The following is a 22,938-nucleotide window of genomic DNA, read 5'->3' as shown; positions in this document are numbered from 1 at the left end:
TTATGTGAATAAACCTTAATGAAGATAAAATACTACCTGTCAAATTGCTCTGTGTCAAGCCAACCTGCAAGCCTTAAAAATATCTCTCTTGAAGCAGAGTGTAATACTGGCATTTTCAAATTAGAGAGAGGAAGTTTAAAAGCATGTTGTATGAGTGAAGGTACTGTCATTTCTTGCAAAATGACAAATTACATACTTTGCAGAACTAATGACAGTCTAACAGTATCTGAACCATCAACAATTCCATTTTAAATTCTAGGAATCATGATGTGTATGCAATGATTGCTAAAATGTACATCCTGACAGTTTCAATAGGGTTTAAAAAGGGGAAAGAGAGTAAGTTTAACAGCTATAAAAAGAGCTGTGTGCATAAATGGAATAAAAATGTATTTATAGCAGAATTCATTTTGTTAGTGAATTTTTGGCCTTGTGAATGTGCTCATGAAACTTAATTTGACTAATTTTTCCAGGACTAGAGACTTGTAAAATGTATGGGATACAACAATTGCCCATTCTACAATACATGATATTTAACTGTGAATCATAAGAAATTTTGGTATGTTTTGGCAACCTACTAGGAATATGCAGGACAACTGCTATCAGAGTTTTAAAACTGCATTGATACTTGCCATGTAGTTTTATATATACATATATATATATATATATATGAACTTCCTGTCACGTCTGCAAAATTTGCTATGGGTTCTCTCACTGGAGCTTTCTGTTTCCACTATAGGTAAGGGTAATCCAGACAACTTGTTACAACCGTTTACTGTGCATATTGGGAACCAGAAGTGTTCAAGACCCTGATACCAGTGGTATTCAGCTTTGTAACTCATATGAGCCTGTTTGAGGACTTTCTGATTTAATATAAAGTAGGCAGAGCTTCAGACAAATGGAGAAAATTGCAATCATGGAAAAGAAATAATTTTCTATTGTACTATGCTCTTCAGTTCAGAAATCTTTGCTTTCAAGTGGCATTTGGTCAGTTTAGATAATGTAGGGAGAAATACTTTACATTTAGTTAAAAGACAAGGAAAAGTGGAAAGTGTGGATTCTTTTGATAGATTCAGTAGGACTTAACTAGGTCAGTGAGAGTTTTGAGATAGACACATGTATTTAAAAATTAAACAACCCCCTACCATCCTACTCAGGCAATCATGAGGGACCAGACTGATCAGTGTTATAGGAAAAAAATAGCAACTGTATTTTTATTTAAGTTGTAAACAAAAATGTGCTTTCTGTTGCTATTGAGGGATACAATACTCAGGATTTTGATCATGACTAGAGAGTTCTTTCAGCTGCAAAATTTGCAAATAATAGGAAGCCTATAAACTTAATTCTTTAGGTGTAACACATCAAGTTTTTCAAGGTAATTGCATTCTTGAACCTGCACAATGAGTATCACTTAGGTTAGTTGATACTCCTCCTGTGCACACAGCTTTCTCTTTCCATGAACAATAGAAAAGCACAGGTAGGAGCTGAGTGTCTTAGTGTGATCTCAGATTTTCATATGCAATAAGAGGCAGACTGTGTCTCTGTGAAGAAGACAGTGATTCCGGGGTGAGTGACAGGAGCAGCTAACGAAGCTCATAGCTACATCAAGTGTCAAGGACTGTAAGGCATGAAAAATAATATAGATAATCATTGGATTTTTTCTGTTTATCTGAGTTTTCCTATCTCTTAGTCCACCATTTCATTTCTTTTCCTTTTGGATTTGGAATGTCATTGTGTGCGTTGCAGGAGTCAAGAGAAATTAGAAGATCTTTGAGAATGTTTTAGTAGATATAGGCAAAAGCCACAATCAAGAGAGAAGATCATAATTTAAAAACTACTTCGAAGGAAAGTGAAGGCAGGTGTGTATGTGCACACATATACACACAGCAAGTGTGCGTTTGTATATGTGCATGTCCAAAGTTTAAAAAGTGGGAAGCTGATGTCGTAAATGAAAAACAGGAAATGCAGGAGATGGCTAAAGAAAGCCACACGATATAAAAACAGAGAATCTCAGACCAGGAGGTACAAGGCCAACAACCAGTCTTCAAGTCAGTTGAGAACACCTATGCAGCTGTTATTGGCCTATGGTGCAATGATAAAAAATTCACTGGTAATCGAAAAAGCAGCTGTGTTCAGTAAGTGCTTTTGTTTTGTATTTAGAGGGGAAAACTAGTTGTAGTTACATCATAACATACTTCTGTTCTAGCAGCTAAGGGGACGTGAAACAGTAGCTGTGAACTCTAGACATTAAAATTAGCCAGTCAGGATATATTGAACTGCAGAGTTTAAAACGCTAGGTAAGGATTTTTCTTAGCCACCAATATTACATTTTTTTCTGAAAAAAAAGGTGCTAATATTTACCAAAAGAAAAAGTGAATGGAATGGCATATTCAATTATGGGTGTATCACTCTAGTGTTGATCTGATGCAGATATTGGAACAAGACTCAATCAAGAAAAATACTAAGAAATAGAGTAAGGATGGTTAATTACAATCTTTGTAAAGGTACAGAAACTGCAGGTTGAAAACTAGGTACTCACATCTTCTGTGGTGAGATTACCAGCTGGCTGATGAAGGTAAAATTAGTAAAGTAATAGACTGACTTTGATAAGATATCATGCTGCAGCACACTTTATTCAAGAAATTAGAACATGGAAATTAACATAACACATGATAAATATATTCTTAAATGAGGTAATATGTCTATCTCAAAATATAAATGGAAAGTTATCAGTCCTGGTATCTGTGGAGTGTGAAATTGAAGATAATTTATATAAAACAATTTGCATTTTGTGATACACCAGCTATAAATAAAATTTATGCATTCTAACACCGTGTAATGCCATGATTTCCAGTCCTTTGCAGCTATGCTGCATGAGAAAACCAGCACCTCAAGCTTTGCTTTATCTAGCTCCTTCTGCCATAAAGCTGGGTACCTCCAGGGGTTGTATCAGCTAGCAAAGCCGAGAGCTACTTGGAGAACATGTACACTCTGCTGCATATGGCCCCTGTTCTGGGAGGGTGGCATTGTCCTGCCTGGCCTTGTAGGAACCATCTTGGGCTAGGCCATGGCAGTTCCGTAGGTCTCTGCTTGACCTCTGATCAGTTTGTAACTTCCCAGTGCTACCTTCCTCACCTGATCCACCACTGGTCTAATGTAAGGCTACTTTGGAAATTAAAGAAGATATAGACTGTTCTCTGAAGAAGCAATGATTTTAATCTAAAATAAAAAATAAAAAAATTAAAGAAGATGTTGAGTGTCAAAATAAGCAGATCTGCAAAGTTATGGTAAAAGGGACTGTGTGATTTTGAGTTTGAGATATGATTTGGCTCCTTGATGCAGTGCTATGTCTAGTTTGGACATCCATATTTGAAGAAAAATGTAAATGTTAGAAAATTGGGGAGAATAACGTTGTGATAATAATGGAAGGATTAGCAGATTATTTAAATGAAATGCTGAGAAGGATCTTAAACGATCATTGTTTCTATGTTCTAAAAGAAACTACATTGCAAAATGATCTCATTGTAGATGGTCTTTCCATCCAGCAGATATTGGTGTTTAATGACCTTGAATAACTGGAACTTAACATTACACAAAGGCAAAAGTGGGACATTATTCCTGACAAGATAATTAACTGTTGGAACAGTTTGGAGTGGGTTATGATGGGTTCTGTCCATCACTGCCAGTGTTGAAATCACAACGCTTTTTTAAACAAAAAGATCTTATTCATATAAGCATGAATTTAGAAGAAGTAGACAACCTGTATGTTATGTTGGGCATTGCAAATGGCTGTTACTGTGACAGCTTTTCCTTCTATAACAGTAGATGAATTGCAGAATAAAACCATTTCTTGTGTCTTCTACAAGAACGAGTTTATTCATGCATGAATAATTAGCAAGGCTATCAGATAAGTTTTCAACCTCTGCACAGGAGGCAGGTTACATTTATTTGTTCAGCTTAGGATAAATTTTATGTAGAGGACTTTTCCCTACAATAGGAGTTAAAGTGTAACCTAAAAGTTTACCTAAAACTTTAGGGGTTTTGGCACTTACAGTACCATTTGTAGATATGGTTTGTGGTTTGCTATTTGACAGCCATTTCTATTTCATACTTTAAAGCCAAAATCAACTGAAACATTGTAGTTTTTGTATCTAATCTACAAACTGATGTAGCTAATCTTTTGTATTGTAAAAGAACAAATTAAAATTGAATTAGTAGCTATTTTAGTGTAAAGCACTCAGGAAAACAACTGATGTATGTGAGAAGTACAACTTTTAGAAATAGTACAACTTGTATAGAAAGATGTACAGTATTATTTATAAAACAACTTTGCCCATCATGGGCATGGGAGAAATTTATTTGATGTATTGGTTAGGAATGTGAGATTGAAAAAGGCACACAATGCCTCCTTCCACTGCAGTTTAATAAATTCTTAAGCAGCACCTATATATGATGTGCCAGGTCCTTGTAAATGCCTGTGAGCATTTGTTTGAGAGCATTCCTGCTCTGAAAGGAGGACAGGAAGGAAATCCTCCTACTGTTAACCAGCTCTTCATGAATGTTTCTTGGGAGCAGGGGGAGGTTGCTTTCTGTTTGTTTTGTTATTTCTTTGCTCTGGGGTTGGTAAGATTCTAGCTGAGCAACCAAAACCAGATATAATTGTTGCTTTCACTACTGGTACTTCAACAAAGTTCCAGCAACTTTGCAGGCACCTCACACTTGAGACTACTGATGTGCTGTCTCTTTGTTTCACTCCTCCCTCACACGTTGCATCTAGTCTTGCACTTCAGCTCTTTAATCAAATATCTAATATTTTGTTTAGCTTGACTGGTGTCTGGCGTTTTTAGGGTTATCATTTTTGGTTAGGACCGCTAGGTCCAGTGACAGTAGAAAGAATGATACACACAGGTGAGAAGCACCTGGTGCAGGCTTGAAGATTACAGAGAGATATTGTTTGGAATAGGACTGTAGTTCTTTTCATATTCTGTTGCCAACAGAGGACCTGTTTAAAAAAAAAAAAAAAAAGACTGGAAACTGCCAGTCTGTATTTTTCTTAGCCCACAAGAGTGTCTTGGTGACTCAGCATGATGCCAACACACTGTTGCAAGAAGATTCTGTCATTTTAGAATGCAGAAATGCTTATTTTGATAAAGGACAAGCCAGAATGCAACCCAGCTGTTACTGATTCCTCTTTCTTCTGCTCAGTGCTAAATTTTACTGTTATTATTTACTCTAGCTATTGAGTCCTTTCTCCTAGGGGACCTAAAATGACAGTAAGATTATCAGAGTAAGAAAATATAATTTGATGTCATGATTAGCAATCGTGTCTTTGTCATACAAATGAAACCCTTTTATTAACTGTAAAATATTGTAGTGGTCCATATGTCAGGAAGCTTTTAAAACAGGAGTAAGGATTGGATAAACATTCACCCTTTCTGCTTCATTCCCAGGAGCTTGAAAGGTAGATGAAGCGAAACAGTTTCCTTTTTCACAGTGTTTGGAAGGTGACCAGAGAAGAAAAGGTTATTCCTCTTCCAGGAACATGATGAAACTGCAGGGAAGGATATTCTATACTGAAATCTCTAATAGATGGGAAGGATAATATAGCAGGCAGGAGATAAGAAATGGAAGAAATTATTTTACAATTTATTATTGTTCTTTTCAGTTATAATGTGTCGTGGTTTTACCCCAGCCAGCAGCTGAGCACCACGCAGCCGCTTGTTCACTCCCTCCCCATCGGGATGGGGGAGAGAACTGGAAAAATTAAAGTGAGAAAACTGATGGGTTGAGATAAAGACAGTTTAATAGGTAAAGCAAAAGCTGTGCACACAAGTGAAACAAACCAAGGAATTCATTCACCACTGCCCATGGCAGGCAGGTGTTCAGCCATCTCCAGGAAAGCAGGGCTCCGTCACGCGTAACGGTTACTTGGGGAGACAAACGCCATTGCTCCGAACGCCACCGCCCACCCCCCCTCTTCCCCCAACCTCCTTATAAACTGAGCATGACGTCATGCAGTATGGAATATCCCTTTGGTCAGTTTGGGTCACGTGTCCTGTCTGTGTCTCCTCCCAGCTTCTTGTCCACCCCCAGCCATCCTGCTGGCAGGGCGGTGCAAGAAGCAGAAAAGGCCTTGGCCCCGTGTAAACACTGCTCAACAACAGGTCCATAGAACAAAAACATCTCTATATTATCAACGCTGTCTCCAGCACAAATCCAAAACGTATCCCCACACTAGCTACTATGAAGAAAAATCAATCCTCTCAGCTGAAACCAGGACAAATGCTATGATATGTGGCTGCCTGTAGACAAAACAAGGTTACTGGGCACCAATTCAGTGTCAGCTTGCTTTCTCTCTATTTTATTTTCTCTTGCCCAGGAATTCTTTGGTTGTGTTTCACGCTGAAATCAGTGGAAGTTACTGCTCCTTGGGCTAAGCAGGCATCTCATGATCTGGCGAGTGGATTAAATGAAATTTTATGATCTGTGTTTCTTGCCACATGTATGGAAATATTCCATATTAAATGAATCCTCAACCTTTAAATGTTCGTACTTTTCAACATGTTTGATGATGAGGACAGATTCACAATTGGTTCTGATAAACTTGCTGTAATGCCCAGAATAAATAAGAGAAAGCACCTTGCCATTTTCAACTGTTTTACTACGCAAATGTTCTCATCCCCTTCATTCAAGTTCCTGCCTTGGGGATTACATGTTGTAACTTCAGGAGGCTATGGGCCTTTAAATTTAATTAATTCTCTTGTGTAGTCCAAACCACTGATGGCTTGATGCTGCTGGTTAATAAGCTTTGATCAAAGTTATTAAAAAAATGCCTATTATAACAGCACCTGACTGTGTTGTGCAGTCAAAGTTCCATCTGTGAAGGCTTCTTGTTTAAAGCCATTTTAAGGAGTTTTAGAACTTGGCCATTTTAATTGACTTAAGGCTTTTTTTTTTATTATTTTTTTGTCAAGCTGTAATTGGAAATGGTTCATCCCAAGGACTAATCTCATTTCCCTTTCCCTTAAAGCTGTAGATACCTTTTTTCTGAAACTTGATCGTGATCCTTTCCCCCCACCCCCACCCCCCCCATAACCTGATGGTATTATGCCTGAAAAACACTTCCGGTTGCCAAACTGCTTTACCTCTGTGTTGTACCAGGTGCTATGGTCAAAATACATTTACAGCACAAATATCAGTATGTTTGATGTCCCTTTAAAAATCCTGTTATGAATATTGCACTATAGAGGGATTAATAAGGTATTACTTTAAAATCTGACCATAAAAATTATCAAAACTGCTTCTACCTCTGCATACACCTAATTATTGTATGTGCTTAAGTATATAAAGTGATGTAGCTGAAGGTGGTTGCCTCTAAATGAGTCATTATTTATTCAGTGAAGTGATATAATAATGGTGATAAATTATAATGAATTTATGCTTTGGTAAGTGTTGAAGATTGCTAAATTTGGTGATTGATCAAAAAAGTAGAGTACCTAATGACCATACTGCAGGTTAAGTGCAACAGCATTGACTAATATAAAATTTAAAAAAACTTTCTTGGTGTATTATCCACATATTACTAAATGTTACATAAAAGGAACTTTATTTCCTTGGTGAGCTCTAAAAATTTTTTGAAGCATAATTAAAGCTATGCTTAAAACATCAAATTAACTGTCTGTATCAGATTTAAGTTATATTGAAAGACTCTGATTTTTAGATTCGTTTCCAGTCCAAGCTGGAATTCCAAGCTTAATGGACTTCCATAAATACTGGGTTGTTTTTTTCCCTCCATTTAAAAACAAAACTAATTTAAACAGTCAGCAATGTACAGTTCAAACAGAGGTGGAATTATTTAATATTTTTTCTTTGGGTTTCATATATTCATGCTAAGAGAAACAAATACCATAAAGCTCCAGTCATTAAAAAAAGAAAAAAAAATCAAAATCAAACCCATTAATGAAGCAGTACCTTTCCAGATTTTATCTTCTTCCATAAATAAACAGGTTTCCCCCCTAAAGAAGCAAACTATCTATATGTTTGTAACTGACTTGCTGGAGTTCCATTGTTCCTTCTACTTCTCCTCAAAATGTGCTGTAGTTTGCTACGGCTTGAGAGCCTGAAATATTAAGCAGCATTAGACAGAGATAACAAATCCTCATTTTATTTATGTGGAGTACCAATATGTTCCTGTGGGACACATTAAGGAACTGTAGAGTCTCCTTCCGTTCTTGCTCGTATTTCACACCAATTTGACATGTACCCAACAGGCTGTAATTAGAGCAGAGCTGGGCATAAATTCTGTGAGTCAAAGCGCTTTTGCACTGAGCATGCACATTCTGATATTTGTTTCCTTTGCAAAATCCTGTAACTTGACCATCTACAAAACAGCACCAATTCGGTGGGACCCTTTCTTTTTCTATCTTCATGAACTAAAGAAGACCTATTTCAACACCTGTTGGTTGAGAATGTAATTCATCAGTTGTGAAACTAAAGCATTAGTGGTGCTGGAGTGGTGTCACGAACAGCCCTGCTCTGTTTCATCCTCCTTCAATAAATAGTTAAAGAACAACTGCTTATCAGATAAATAGGAAACTTCTGCCGGTTGTCAATAACCTGCCTGGGGTAATTCCCATTCTAACACTTTTATTTGTTCTTATGCTTTTAAGTCACAGACTCTGTGTGTATTTGTTTAGTATCCAGCAAAATGGTCCTTCTGGGATCTGTTGTAATTAAACTAGCAATAAGTATTATTCTTATACCAAAATATGCTTTAATACATGTATTACAGACCATAGAAATTACCCAATGTAATGTACAGTGACAACATCTACACAAACCTGCCAGAGAAATGACTCTGTCACACAGTTTCATTATGAACTTCATGCCACATGCCTACTCTAAACAATTCTTTGAGGTGCAGGTCAAAATTGATTCACCAGGAGGTACAATCAGAGGTTTACTTTTCCTGGGTGTTATTTTGGAAAGGTAAAACTGAGCCAGACTCTTTTTTTTTTTTTTTTTTTTTTAAAGTATGTTTTACTTTATCATGAGTGTTATGGTTTAGACTGCTTTTAGTGTAAATAATAATCAGGTCTAATTTAATGGGATTTTTTTGTTTTGTGTTCGGTTCACACCATTTATTATGATAGTTTTCTTGTGCATGCTTACAAAGGTATTTACTTTTGGCATCTGAATGGTTTTATATAGATGCGTAATTCATCGAGGAAGAAAAGGCATCAAAAATATTTAAGTATACTTCATGTTATACTGAAAACAAATAAAACAATTCACATGCAAATAACACAGCGCATTTGTATTCCCTTCCCTCTTGGAAAGGAAGAAGAAGAGCTGATCTTGGGTTTAGCAGTATCAGCTCTTGGAGAAGTGTCCTTTCATCAAAGAGAAGTATTGGTTCTTCAGAAAAATGGTTCCTGCAGTGGTACTGATAGCAAGTTTCTATAATCCTGAGCATTAGGATAAAAGCCCTTATCTTCAGCTATTGAATGGGCTGTATATCAGTGGCAACCAACAAAGCCCGGATGCTGCAGATTCTTGCAGACCAGAGAGCCTTGTGTTCAGTGAGCAGCATGTTCAAGCTAAGTTAGCTGGCACTACTTGAAATTTATGGCTGATGCACATTTTATAACAGCTCTTCTCACTTTAAGATGAATGTTTTGTAGATTTGTCGTCTTAAACTTCATGTTTCATGTGTGTTTTGTCATGGCTGGTAGTGACTCAAGCAATCGAAAGCTGCCATTGCTATTCACCCACACTGGTTTTTTTTTGCACAGCAACAGGCTTCCACTTCTGAATTTTGAATGTTGCTTTCTCTTTGACAAAATGCTGGAAAGACATTGCTTTAATTAATAGAAACCCTAAATGATAGCTCTAATTGATACACAAATTCCACAGAAATCATTTGTCATGATGCCAGATTTCTTGGGAAGCAGGTTTTTTGTTGAGCATTGTACTGGGAAGCTGAGAAGTTCCTTTTCATCTTTAGGATGAAAGGCTGTCTTCCAGGACCCTTTTCCTCAATTTGCATAACACTACGTACATCGCACACACAAGTTTCATGTAGAATACTAGGCATTTGTAAAACTTAGAAGGGAAAAAATGGCTTTAAAGTAATTCAGAGACAATAGGCAAATGACATCTGTAATTATTACTCCAATTTTTATAGTGCGTTTTGCTATATTCTGATTGTTTTTAAAGATTAACCTGAGCTTGTTGATTTATGCTTCTTTACATACAACAGGCCAAATGATCTCATAAAGAAGCTATCAGTTACAAAGCCTGTGTTCAAGGAGATCAAATGTTCAGTTGCATACTCTGAAAGACAGCTTACTCACATGTGACCTGATGGAGAAGAGAGATTTTCCAAACTGGAGCTGTCAGCACCATCTTATTAGTTTTTGACTTACAGTATAAATTAAAGGGAACAAAGGATATAATGCCGAATCAAAAGTATTGTAAACTCTGTCTTCTGCTGGTTTTAATTGGGTGGAGATTAGAACCCAACATATCTGAAACAGAGAGATAACGTATTTCCTCATGTTTACAAATGCCTAATTTTCTTTACATAGTTGTTTATATGTCTGATGTCTTTTACTGTGGTATGACACATACCCTGTGACAACTGCTAACCCTCTGTAAAGAGCAAAATGGCAATTCACGAGGTTCAGAGCTTTATATATATATAGGAAGACAGGTGCAAAACCCACTCTCTAGTATTTTGCAGTTCTAAACCAGGATCATTTCTATGTAGTCAGATTAAATCTCTGAGAGGTCTGTGTTCAGATAAAGTGATGTTAAGGGTCTGTGCATCCTAAATATGACTTCCCTGTCTCAGAAGCTAAAGATCCAACTTTTCTTTTAAAAGAGTAGATTTAAATAAAAGCATGATCAGAGATGGATTAGTCTTTCTGCACTTTTAATCCCCAGTTCACAAGTCTTTACCTAGTGACAGCTTTTCTGATATTCCTCTGAGACAGTACAATAGGTGTGATCTTTATCACCTGGGACTAATCATCATACTGAAATCACCAGGCCTTCTTTTGTATTATCTGTTAATTTAAACCTAGTAACTCACCTTTTCAAGGAGGTATCCCTGTTGTCAAGCTGGTGACCTTTTCTTCCCTTGTAGCTTATAAAAATGTCATTTACAGCTCATTTCTAACTCATTACCAATTCTGTTAGCATGTAAAAAGACACACTATCACTCTTTTCATACAAACAACATTTGGATGCTCAGTGAGCAATGCTGAGTACCCATTGTTCTAGAAATTTGTGCATATATTTGGATATCTAAATATAAATTAAAATGGGTGGCCATGTTTAACTGTCTTTTTTTAAGGAATGTGGATTAAAATATAGGACTTCGCTCTTTGTGCAGATATCAATTGTGTCCAAAATTAGCAACATTAAAATGAAAAAGGTACATTAGCATATATTTATATGTACCAATATTTTGGAATATATTAAGAATATAATAAAAATTAAAAATTACCAGTTATTCCATAATAGTATTTCTTAGCCTCTCTTAACAAAATAACTGCCTCAATCATTTGAAAAACACAACTGAAACAAATTAGTTGGCAGTATTGATGTCCATGGCAGAAAATCAGTTTACTGTGCTGATTTCAAATGCCTCCCACTTTACTGCCAGGACATTCCTTTGTTTAGTTTGAGAGGACAGTTTATTTTTTTTATTTAGTAAAAATATTAAGCTTTCTTAGCACAAAAGTGTATAAGCACCTCATTGGCAACTGTGCTGGTAGCCAATAATCTCAAGTTCCAAGAATGACCAAAGAAACTTCCACGATTTCATTAATTAATCAGCCAATACCTTGGAAAGTTATTGTGTGCAATTAACCATCTAGTGGAGGGTGTCCCTGCCTGCAGCAGGGGGGTTGGAACTAGATGATCTTTAAGGTCCCTTCCAACCCAAACCATTCTGTGAGTCTATGATAATTCAAGCAAGACCAAAAATCTGAAACCTCTTATGCTCAAACTTCTGCAGAGCAGGCTGTTGTGTTCAGTTTTAGCCATCTTCAGAAAACAGTATGGACTGAGTGGGGAGAAGAGTAAATGTGAGTTGAGGAGAAGGAACTGCGTGGAAAAATGTAGAACATAGGAAAATAAGGAGACACTAAACTTAACATAAATCTGCATTTGACATCAGTGTTTTGTGTTGGTGTAACTTTTCTTCCTCAGATCTGAGGTCTGTAGACTACTTGAGAAAACTGCTGATACTGCACAAATCCATGTTGCATATGATTTTGACAGTAAAATACTGGGTTTTATTCACCACTACCACTGTTTTGCAAATCAGAGGAGCGTTTTGTGTAATTTTTAAACCTGCTACCACATTAATTTGTTTGCCTCATCCTCCTTTCACCATGCACCTTCTTTTGCCAACAGCCTTGTCATTTGCTAACCCATTTATGGCAGTAAATATTTTTTTCTTTTTTTTCTCTGTAAGGAACCTATTTGTTCCAAATGGAGAAATAAGTTCAGCTTGTAGGAGAATATCTCCCAGCTGTGCTTTGGCTGCGAAGATCAGCTCTGCTCCAGCAGCTGAGACTTTGGATCTTCCAGGTCTGTTTACCTGACTAAACTATTGTTTTTGCTTATACAGTGCTGTTCCTAGATTTCCATCTGCTGATCCTGCAAACTGGAACTGTCTCCAATTCAATAACACAAAAGCAGTGCTTTGTTTGGAATCAGCCGTACTGGCGAGCTGTTGTCTCAGTCAGGAAAAAAATAGCTCCTTATAGCCATGAGTTGAATTCTCACAAGGATACTCATTACTTAGGTTCCTGGGAGAGAAGGGTCAGGTCATGAGTATCTGATTGCCAGCAATTTCCTTAACCTTTCCTGGGAAACCTATGAGGCGGGCAATTGGAAGGCTTTGGAGTAGGAGTTGAGAAACACTGTGTGAAACAAAGGGGTTTGTAACCTCCAGGAGTTCTTGCATAAGGCTGATGTTGGCATTCCAGGCACTCTCAGCTGCTTAAGGTTATTTCAGTTTTGTTCTACTATTTCCATGATTGGTCAATGCAGCTCATTTGCTGAAGACATTGAAGGAACTTAAAAGATAACATGCAAAAACTTAAATGCAAAATAAAGCTGTAGTCTATTCCCTACTCGAAAGTAGTTTACCTGACCAAATATTAACTTATTTAGTTACACATAAAGCTTGGTCTGTTTCAGGAACAGTATCATTAACTATATGGTTCATGGATACAATTAGTATCTCTCATCACTCCTGCTGAAAGGGTCAAAACATTTTATATGCAATCTTTAAATTCAAACAAGATTTTCAGAACTCTGATGACAGTGAAAACTTCACTCCTCTGTCTTTTTTCTTGAAGAGGTGGAGAGAGAAAGCACATTATAAAAACTCTTAGTCACTTGCCCAAGTGCCTGGGGAAGCACAAGTTGCCCCATGGCCCAGGAGACATGGAAGGAATGAATATGTCTCACAGCAAAAAGGAGAAGACCTGGGACATGTCTCTGAGAAGTGAGTCACTGGCTTCTTGCAGTTGATCAGTGCATGCTAAGGGTAATGTAAATGAAGCAGGTAGCAAAATGTATGCCTTCGTATTTGAAACAGCATAGGTAGCATTATATGACAGAATCTAACCGCTAGATTGCGTGCAGTAACGAAGGAGTGTTGAAAGCGGAGAACCCCTCAGGCAACCTTGGAAAAATCTCATGGAATTGCTGTTTTTCTAAAGCAGTTGCATTTTGTGAACCACTGGATGTCCTTTGATAATTAAGATACTTTGTTCTTGGCTTCCCATGACTCCTGTTTGCTAAATGTGAAAGGTTTGCAGCATTTTTTGTTGGGGTTTCCAGAAATACTATATTGATATTGGAAAGAAAAAATTGGATGTACAATATCAACAGGATACTTGGTAGTAAATAATTTTCTTGGCCAATTTGTTTTTAAAAAATCCCTCAAAATCCACAGAACAGAATTGTGTGTAGATCTCCAATGCTTATGATTTTTACCTGACTGTTTTTCTTGGCATGTAATTGCAACACAGCATATAACAGTTCATTTTATGTTTAGTCCTAGCGCTAAACAAAGCTTAGTGAGAAGGGCTTTTGTTTGACAAAAATCACCTGCCTCTTCGTTTGCTGTGAAATATCACTTATATTAATTGCATGGAATCAGCTTTCATCTGTTTCCAAAGATGAATTCTCATCCACAGGTTATTGAAACACTGCTCCTTGGTTCAAATCAGCATTAAGAGCATTCAGTTCATTACTTGTTCCTTGGCGAAGGTCTGTCACTTACTCAGTTTGCTGTAACTGAGACGGATTGTAGACTGCCTGAAGACTCAGTTCCCTGATTTCCTCACTTGACAACAGCAAATCTGAGTCACAATTCCCAGTGCTCTCTTGTTTTAAACTGTGTAGCAAGGTGTGCTTAGTAAACCTCCCTACAAAACACTGCTGCTTGTTTGTGTGGCTGCTCCATGAGAAATGAGCCTTTATGCAGGAGATTAAAAACATGTTTATGCTTGTCCTCCAGTTGAAGCTGCTTGTAAATTATATCTGATTTGATTTCAGTTCTGTTCAGCAAAAAGGTCAGCTCAAATATTGCCACTTACCTTGATTCTAAAAAGAAAATTGTCACTGGCATAGCTTAGCCCTAGTCCTTAAAGGAAATTTATGCTGTTAGGCGAGTTATTGTGGGGATACAGCACCCAACTTAACCATCGACTTTAGGACTCTGGTTGAAGTATTAGAGCCAGATGCTCAGGTAACTGGGTGGTGATTTATTACTGACTTATATCAGTTAAGACTCATCTCGCATGCATTAGAGTAGCACATAAGAGCGAAGTGGTGGATTTTCAGGGATATTGCTGAAGTGGCCAGTTTTGCTTACTGCAAAGCAATGCAAGTACGCAGCCATGGCAGTGGAAGGAGATGTAACCCATGCCTCACAAGCAGAGGAGGAACAGCACTGAAGAGTATCTTCCATACAAGCAAGTCAAAAGATTTGGGATAAATAGAGGAGAAAGGAGAAAGAAAGTATTAATGGTCAATTTTTGAGAAAATGACACAGGAACAGACGTGACTTTACTGCTGATCTAATTGAATGCCTTTGGCTCTTGATTTAATGGCAGGAGAAGGGTGATGGTAAGTTGGGCAAACTTCTGCTTAGCTTTTTGGTAATTCTGGCTGTTGAAATACAATCACTTTAGATGAATATAGCTACAGTTGCTTTTATATTGGCCTGTTTGGTAGCTAAGGCTTCGAACCTGTGTAGAACGCTGAACTGACAGTGTCACCGAGCAGCTCCACTTCTGACGTTGAATTATAGAGAAGATGAGAAACTTGCGAATTTTTTGATAGATGTAAAATGCAGGTGGACCATTAGATTAAGTGAATTTTCAATCACTACACTGTGCTGTCATTAATTTTCATATGATATGCCCTATTTTTATTTTACTTTGTTGGTTTTTATGTCCCCTAATGCTTAAAACCATATCATTAAGCAGTGACATTTGGAAGTGTATTCTGCCAAGTGTTCGTAAGCTCTGAGAATATTAACGAATCACTAAACAAGCACAAGTTGCCATCAAGATACAGTAGAAAATTAAATACACACCCTCTCCAGGTGCTCAGGAGGGATAACCTCTTGTGCACTTAGCTTTTGCAGATGAAGCTTCTCGTATGAGCATTTTATCTTTTAGTCAAAGTGGGGAACAGCGCTGTTTTCTTTCTGGAATTTCTAGTTTATATTTCCAAGAAACAGTTGACACTTATACCTTTTAGGAAGATGTAAAAAATGCTTCTGGCCACCAAGGACTTGATAAAGATTTTTGGCACTTGTGACATGAAGACATCTGTCTTTTCCCTGTGATGGGGGTGGGTGATAAATGATGGAAATGTGATCTTCGATTTCCCACCTGCCTGCATCTAAACTGATTTTTTTTGAGAAAGAAATGAAAGGTGTTGCACAGCTAACTGTTACACTGAGCAGCTGACCTCAATTATTGCAGGCTGATGACACTGACTACATCAGACCAAGGGTAAAATCAGATCTCTATCAGGAGTCCTATCATGTCAGGAGTCTCTTGCCTGTGAAACCAGGCAGGGATTAGAAGATTCTCACTGGAGAATTTTTAAGGGCTATGAGTGCTTTCAAGCTATCCTTAAGATATTTGGACCATGAGATTGATGTCAGTCATTTCACAAAGCATCAGCAAGGTCAAAACTGTGATTGGCCTTCCATTTATGTGCTTATGAATTATATTACTTTCAAGGCTATTGAACTGCTTGCTGATGGTTTATTCTTTACTTGGTTACAGCACTTGGTTCAGGAACTGCCTAATGAAAAAAAAAACAACTTCTTTCTAGGCCTGTGAACATCAAAAGCTGTTTAAATGTCTGAGAACTTCCTAATTAGCTTTGTAGCATAATTAAATTCTGATAATCTAGAAAAATAATAGGCAGAAAAATCATATGTTACTTTGGGAACAAGCATCATTCCCACTGCATCCTGAGAGAAAGAGTCTTGTCCACCTCATGCTGGACCTTTGGTGAGGTAGTCATTAAGCTGTGGAGAGCTAAGGAAAGAAGCTGATTTATTGCTTCCCTGCTTATCCCGCAAGACAGGATAACTAAGGAGAGAAGAAATACAGTCATCCCATTGTAGGTAGTATATCATCCCTCTGCGTATGCCTTGCCTTTGGCTGATGTTTGTGGGGGCTGATGTTTGAAGTTACTTTTATGTGCAGAGAAAGGCCAACTCTGCGAATGTTCCTCTGTTCTTTGAAGTGGCATAGTCATTGAACAGCTGTACTGAGCATCCAGATAAGCAGGCATTTTCAGGACATGTTTATATTTTATGGCTAAAATACATGACTGTAAATAGTTTTCTAAAGCTACAGCCCTCATAGGGTCATATGTCTGGCCTACTGAGGAGAACATGCCTGAACAATGCAAAGTTGCCTTATCATAACTTGCTGGTAAATTCCCCCTGGGCAGGAGACTGTCAGCAAGTCTCTGTTCTGCTGGGAGGAAAGGAGCAGGCACAGGGAGGCGGCACCGTCCTGGGGAGATGTGCCTTAGCACAGAACCCATGCTTCCCATCTTCTAATGGGAGACAAGGTAATAAATTTGTAGTACAGAGTAGGGATTTTGCAGCTATTTTATGAGCTTGAAGATACGAACCATGCCGCTCTTACTCTGCGCTGCTTCATCCTTCTGCAGCAAAGAGCAGTAGGAGTAAAGGACAGATCAAGTTGTGTTTTCGTTTCATTTCATTTACAAAATGGGTTGCAGGAAGAAGTGGCACTGCCTTTTGGTCAGTGTAAGCTATTTCCCACCTCATCCTCTTCTCTTTATTGTGGCTTTCTAAAATACTGTAGTACTTGAGAGAAGTGAAATCACATTTGTTAACAGCAGCCACTAGATTCAAGTGAGTCTTGACTCTCATCTTGGTGGCAGTGTATTAACCCTGTCCTGTGCTAAATATCGGTGTCCTGGGGTAGGAAACTAGAAGGCCAAACAAAACCCAAACCTTTCCTTTCAGCAGCCTGGTGTCTCAGAGTTGAACTGCCTGTGTTTCCTGATTACTCAGGCTGGATCTGTGTTGCTGCTGTTGCTATTCAGAAATACACTGACACTTTAATTCGCAGCCGCATCTCAGAATAAATCGTCCCCTTGTTGATCTGAGGAACTTTAAAATTCCTGTCTGGGAGAAAGCATGCTTTGAACCATGAGTTTGTGCGGAGATTTATGGTAGGAAGGATTCCAAATGCAGTTTCTGGTAAAGAGGGGGTGGCTTTATTTTCCTTAGATAACAAGATCAACACAGTTCTTGTTATTAGTAAAAATAGTTTTAGAGAAAATAACAGGTATTTTTGTAGCAAAGGCTACTGAAAATAAATCAGGAAGGTGCATAGCATTTCCCTTTTTATGCCACCGAAACAAGAGGCTCTGAAATGGGTGCCTTGATATGTGACCATGCAGGCTAACAGCAACCCAGGGACCAGCTAGCTGCATGGGCTGGGAGCCCATTGCAGCATCCGGGAACATCCTCCTCAAACTGGTCTGGCCATGCAACTCCGTTTGACTTTTCCAAGGTTAGGAAGGATTTATTGTATCAAATGGAATTTCATATTCTGGGACAGGTGTGCCAGAATAGCCGTGGTGATGCTTTTTTCCTTGCTAATTGAGAGCTTGTGCAGAAAGAAAAGAGGAACTGACTGTAAGCTCTTTTGTATAATTTAAAAACAAAAAAACAAAAAACCAAAATTACTATGTACAGCTTTTACTAGAGAAAAAGTGGTCAAGAAGGATTCCAGGTGTTTCTCAGGTAGTGATACTATTCAGCTGCCTTTTCAGGAAATGGAATTTGAAATGGCTGTGTTCATGCACAGCATGCAATTAGTCTTTTGCTTTGTTTTGTGTATTTCACCAGCAAGCTATCCCAGAATAATACTCTGAATTCTCAATTGGTGTAATTCATTATAGTTCCATTAACTTCCAGAGAGGCTACTCTGGTTTATTCTGGCTCTCTTTCGGGCCAAAGTGTTCAATTCTGAATATGTAATAAAAGTGTTAGTCATCTTAACAGCCGTTATTCACATTAGTATTTTGTGCCCAGTCCTGGATGTTTTAATGTGTTTTTTGTTGATCAACAAAGAGGGCATTGTGTACAACAGGGTATACATGGGCAAAGATTAGATGTATCTTTCTCTGCTTTTGAACTTTATTCTGACATTTTTACTCTTCTGCATAGTATTCAAGTAGTCTAATCAGAGCTGGTCTTCCTGGGAGGCATGCTGCCAAAATAACAGTCAGTACCAGTGACCATGGGACTGAGAGCAGTACTGTGAAGAATTCCCTGCTTAAACTTCAGCAGACAAGGCAACAAAACATTTTTTTAAATGTCTGATTTGAACTCGGTGTGATTATAATTACTTTTTTTTTTAAGTCAGCTATACCAGTATACTAATGAATAATCCATTCCAATAAAAGAAAATTACAGGTTCTCAAACATCTTTTTAGACAAGTAGTATGATGGTTAGAAACAATATTAGTTAAAGGCAAAAATTCTAGCGTTAAATAATATCAACATTATTATTTCTAAGTATCTAGCTGTCAAATATAGTGCTATTTAGGATAGCTGAAGTTTTTGTAAGATGTAGCCTGTAATACGAGAAAATACGATACCAAGATTCTCTGTTGTGCATCTCTTTTTTTTTTTTTTCTTGGAGTCAAAAATCAAATGACACAATATTTTTTGCTTGTAGAACCTTGTTACCTCTTTTTGTCATCCCACACATCAGACATTTAACCTAGTGACTTTATTCTGATTTTACTGTTAGTGGACTTAATTCTCTAAGTCTTTGTAGCCTGCAACACTTTTTTTTCTCTTGGTTCTTCAGAAAATGTCATTATAAAATCATGCACGCTTTCTAACATCTTCAGCAAATTTTGCTGGAAATAACCCATTCACATTCTTTCTTTGAAGACATCACACTTTTATAGTATTTCATCACTTGAATTTAGTATGTGGTTTATATCACAGTGATCATCCCTTCATATTCTCCCTGCTGCAAGGTGCCAAAGGAAAAACTCTTTTCAGTCTAAACTAGTCTGTTAATTTGTCTGCTAGTTCTAGTATAGTAATTTTTTTTCCTTTAATTTTAAGCAGTGTATATGTCATTTATTCCTGTTTCTTTAAAAGTGTGGGAGCAGTTTTTGGCACCATTGGTTAAGCAAAAGTTTTTAATCTGCCATTGCTATTTGCTGAATTCACTTTTGGATGCCATCGCAGTTTTCTTGTAAGATCAATGTTGCCCTGCTGCCTTTGTCCCACCTCTTTTATTTCACATATTATCAAAGTTACTTTTCTTGCAGACAGAATAGAATAGATGAAATAATTAATATCCATGCATTTCTTTGCACTTACATTGAATTGCACTCATATTTGTGTTTTTTCCCTGTGTAAAGGAGGGTTTTTTTGGTCCCTATCCTTCACTGACCTTCTGGAGTGCTATTCTGAGAAAAACTCGGTGCCTGTAGCTTAGGCTTGAGCTGTGTTGTGTTGGGGAAAGGAGTGTGTATTTACACCCTGTGTATTTAAATCCCACTTTCTCCGAGCTTTCTTTAGTTACAGGGAGACTGTATTACTTTTTATAAAGAAACCACCTTACCATTTCAGCGATTGTTGTTTTGGAGGAATGTCAGGAATTGTTTAAATCTCCACAGGGCCTTAATAATTTAAATGAATTTTTGGTGGTAAAGGTGCATGAGAATTTCCCAGTGTAATGAAATTACAAAATACATTAGATAAAGAAAAGTATTTTCTTCTTCCACATAGATATTTTTGAGCTTGCATAAAATATTAAGCAACCATACATTATCCCTGTATACAGATACCCCTTTTTTTCACAATCGCAGCATGTTGATGGAGGGGTAGAGGAATTGCATGAAGCTTTGCCAGTCCAAGCTGTGTTCTGTTGTTAAGTAATTTCTCAGGCTGCTGCACACTGCAAAGACTAGTCTGAATATCAGAAAAGCTTAGTAGTAAGATTCTTTATCAGAAGAAAATGGTATGTTTCCTAGGCTTGAACATGCATTGGTTTGTGTTATCAAGTGGTTTTGGTGATTTAGATAATCAAAAACCTGTCTTTCCCATTTTAATAAGGAATTTACATGGTGCCTCTTGGTCCTGGTGACTCGTAGGGACATTGGCTGGGGAAGGATACATGGAACATTAGCACAGCTCAGGGTGTGATCCTGTTTTTTCTCACTGAGGAGTGGAGTTTTTGCCATATGGAAAGACTATCCCAGAGTTAGAGGATCCCAGGGAAACAAAGCCAGTTCTGTATAACGAGTCTGGCTGTGACTGTTACCATCACACCACACAATTACTTCATCTTGCATCCTGGCGGAGCATCTCTATTGTCTGATCAACTTGGGGCCAGGCTATTTGCTATAGTCTTTTGCCATTCATTTTCACCGTTAGCCATTAAAATTTCCCCGAATATCTTCCAGCTTGTCAATAACAATGTGTTTCATAGATGGTTTCATGATGTAGGTTAAAGCTTCTGAAGTTGAGCTCCTTTCTAACTACATCTTCAGCTGTGGTCTGTTAGTGGTGACCTTTGCACACATGTACAGCCCAGCCAGATCAGGAGAACCCTGCAGATGTCCAGGGACCTGGATGAAGAAAAACAGCCCAGGTCAGAATGTAAACACAGGTCTTGAATCCAATCGTAAGTTTTAAGATCGATTCACAATGAATAATAAATGATGAATAAAAGTTAAAATTGTGCTATGTACGTGTCTTATGGACTGCAAGTGTTTAAAAACATCTAAATAGAAGTTTTTATAGATTAAACCAACCTCTTGATTCTGATTGAGACCTGCTAATTGGTAATTTTTTGTTCATCATATATTAATGTCTTGTACGTGATCAGATTTCATGTTCATTGCTCAGTAAATGTTATAATAAATATTAATGTGTTGCTGCTCTCAAAGTACTTATTGAGATCTTTAAATTTCTTTAAATATATTTTCAGAACCTCTTAGAGAAACCAAAATTACCTGTAGCATTTTCCACAGCAAAATTATCCTGTGATGTTGATTGAAATCGTGCCAGTGGATCTGCCATAAAAATGTTAATGTCACGTCTGACTGAGACACATGCACCTTCTATGTTCATCATTTCTGAATCCATTATAAAGACCTTAATAGCAGCTGTATATAAAGACATGCCATAATGACATCTTAAATGCTGTCTTTAAATTCACAGCATGAAAAGCCTTTTAGAAACACTGTATAAAAAAAGCACGTTGCTAGTGGCAATTTGTGGGTAATATGCATGCTATGTCTTCTATTTAGTGGAGGTTTTATATTAATTTCAGTAGCAATAAATGGGTCAAGAAAGCTAATGGTGTAAATAGAACTGTTATCATGGTGAATGGCATTTGAGACCTTCGGTCAGCTTGCTTTCACAGCAAACAAGAAAATGTATGCCAGAGTTTGGAAGTGTATCAGCTTTAATTATACAAATTACACAAAATTAAAAAAATATACAATAGAAATATAAGATCTAAAGCATATTAATTTTGGAAAAAGGGTATTTACATACAAAAAGCCCAATAAAAATATTCAAAAAATCCTCTAGCAAGGTTTTTCTGGAAGGCCACGAGCTTCTTATGAAACAATCTTTCAGAAGGAAGGAGTTTGGACTCTGTTATAGTTCTGCCAGGGACTGCCATAGTCACCTTCTGGGCAATGACCTCCTTTAACAGTCACCACAACATTCTCAGTTTGTCTCAAATTTTACTAAAGGCAGAAAGAGGAAAGGGGAATAGATGGGAATGAAGACAGTACTAAATATTATGGACTTCACCCAAAATTTTTGGTAACCATCACTGAAGCCCAGAGGATGCTGGAGCAAAGCATGGGCTCTTGAGGATGACTTGCAGAGATACGTCTAACTTCCCAGTTTTTCACTTCAGTATTCAAGACATTGAATACTTTGGGTAGTGTTTTACTCTTTATAAGGTTTATTTTAAATAGAAATGAGAACCCAACAAAACCCCAAAGTTTTGATCCATGAGTGTCTAAATTTATTTTCTTAATTACATGGTTTAAAATATCACCATGACCTTTGATCCTGTCAGTAGTACTGTTTGATTGTATTAATTAGGCTTTATTCTTTCAACTGTTTTCTATCAACATTGATTGGAAGATTATAATAACACTTTACAATCTTTCAGATGCTGAAGAATCATGTTGGCCATCAGTGGGGCTCACTGGGCTGTTAGATCCCTATCTTGTTCGTGACGGAGCCTTGCTTGACAAAACTGGCCCTTTCCTCAATTCCTACCCACCCCAAGACTTGCCGTTTCCTCCACAGAGGAATAGCCTCCCTGCCCTCTCCATCCTCCA

General features: G+C 37.5%; 1 protein-coding gene across 5 annotated transcripts in view; it reads left to right on the top strand.

Annotated features, from left to right (window-relative positions):
* XRCC4 (X-ray repair cross complementing 4) overlaps positions 1-22,938 on the top strand; it is a 188,671-nt gene that overhangs the window by 89,643 nt on the left and 76,090 nt on the right. The window contains exon 7 of one of the 5 annotated variants that reach the window (XM_075741129.1): positions 737-2,829. The exons of the other annotated variants lie outside the window; for them this stretch is intronic. Within the exon in view, the coding sequence (XP_075597244.1) occupies positions 737-810 (74 nt within the window). The 3' untranslated portion in view covers positions 811-2,829. Of the gene's footprint in view, positions 1-736; positions 2,830-22,938 lie in introns of those variants that run through there. 5 annotated transcript variants of the gene reach the window in all.

The sequence above is a fragment of the Balearica regulorum genome, chromosome Z (genome assembly GCF_011004875.1).
Source record: "Balearica regulorum gibbericeps isolate bBalReg1 chromosome Z, bBalReg1.pri, whole genome shotgun sequence".
In the NCBI taxonomy this organism is placed as follows: domain Eukaryota; kingdom Metazoa; phylum Chordata; class Aves; order Gruiformes; family Gruidae; genus Balearica; species Balearica regulorum.
The sequence above is the reverse complement of the archived record's forward strand: the minus strand, read 5'-3'. Positions and strand labels throughout refer to the sequence as shown.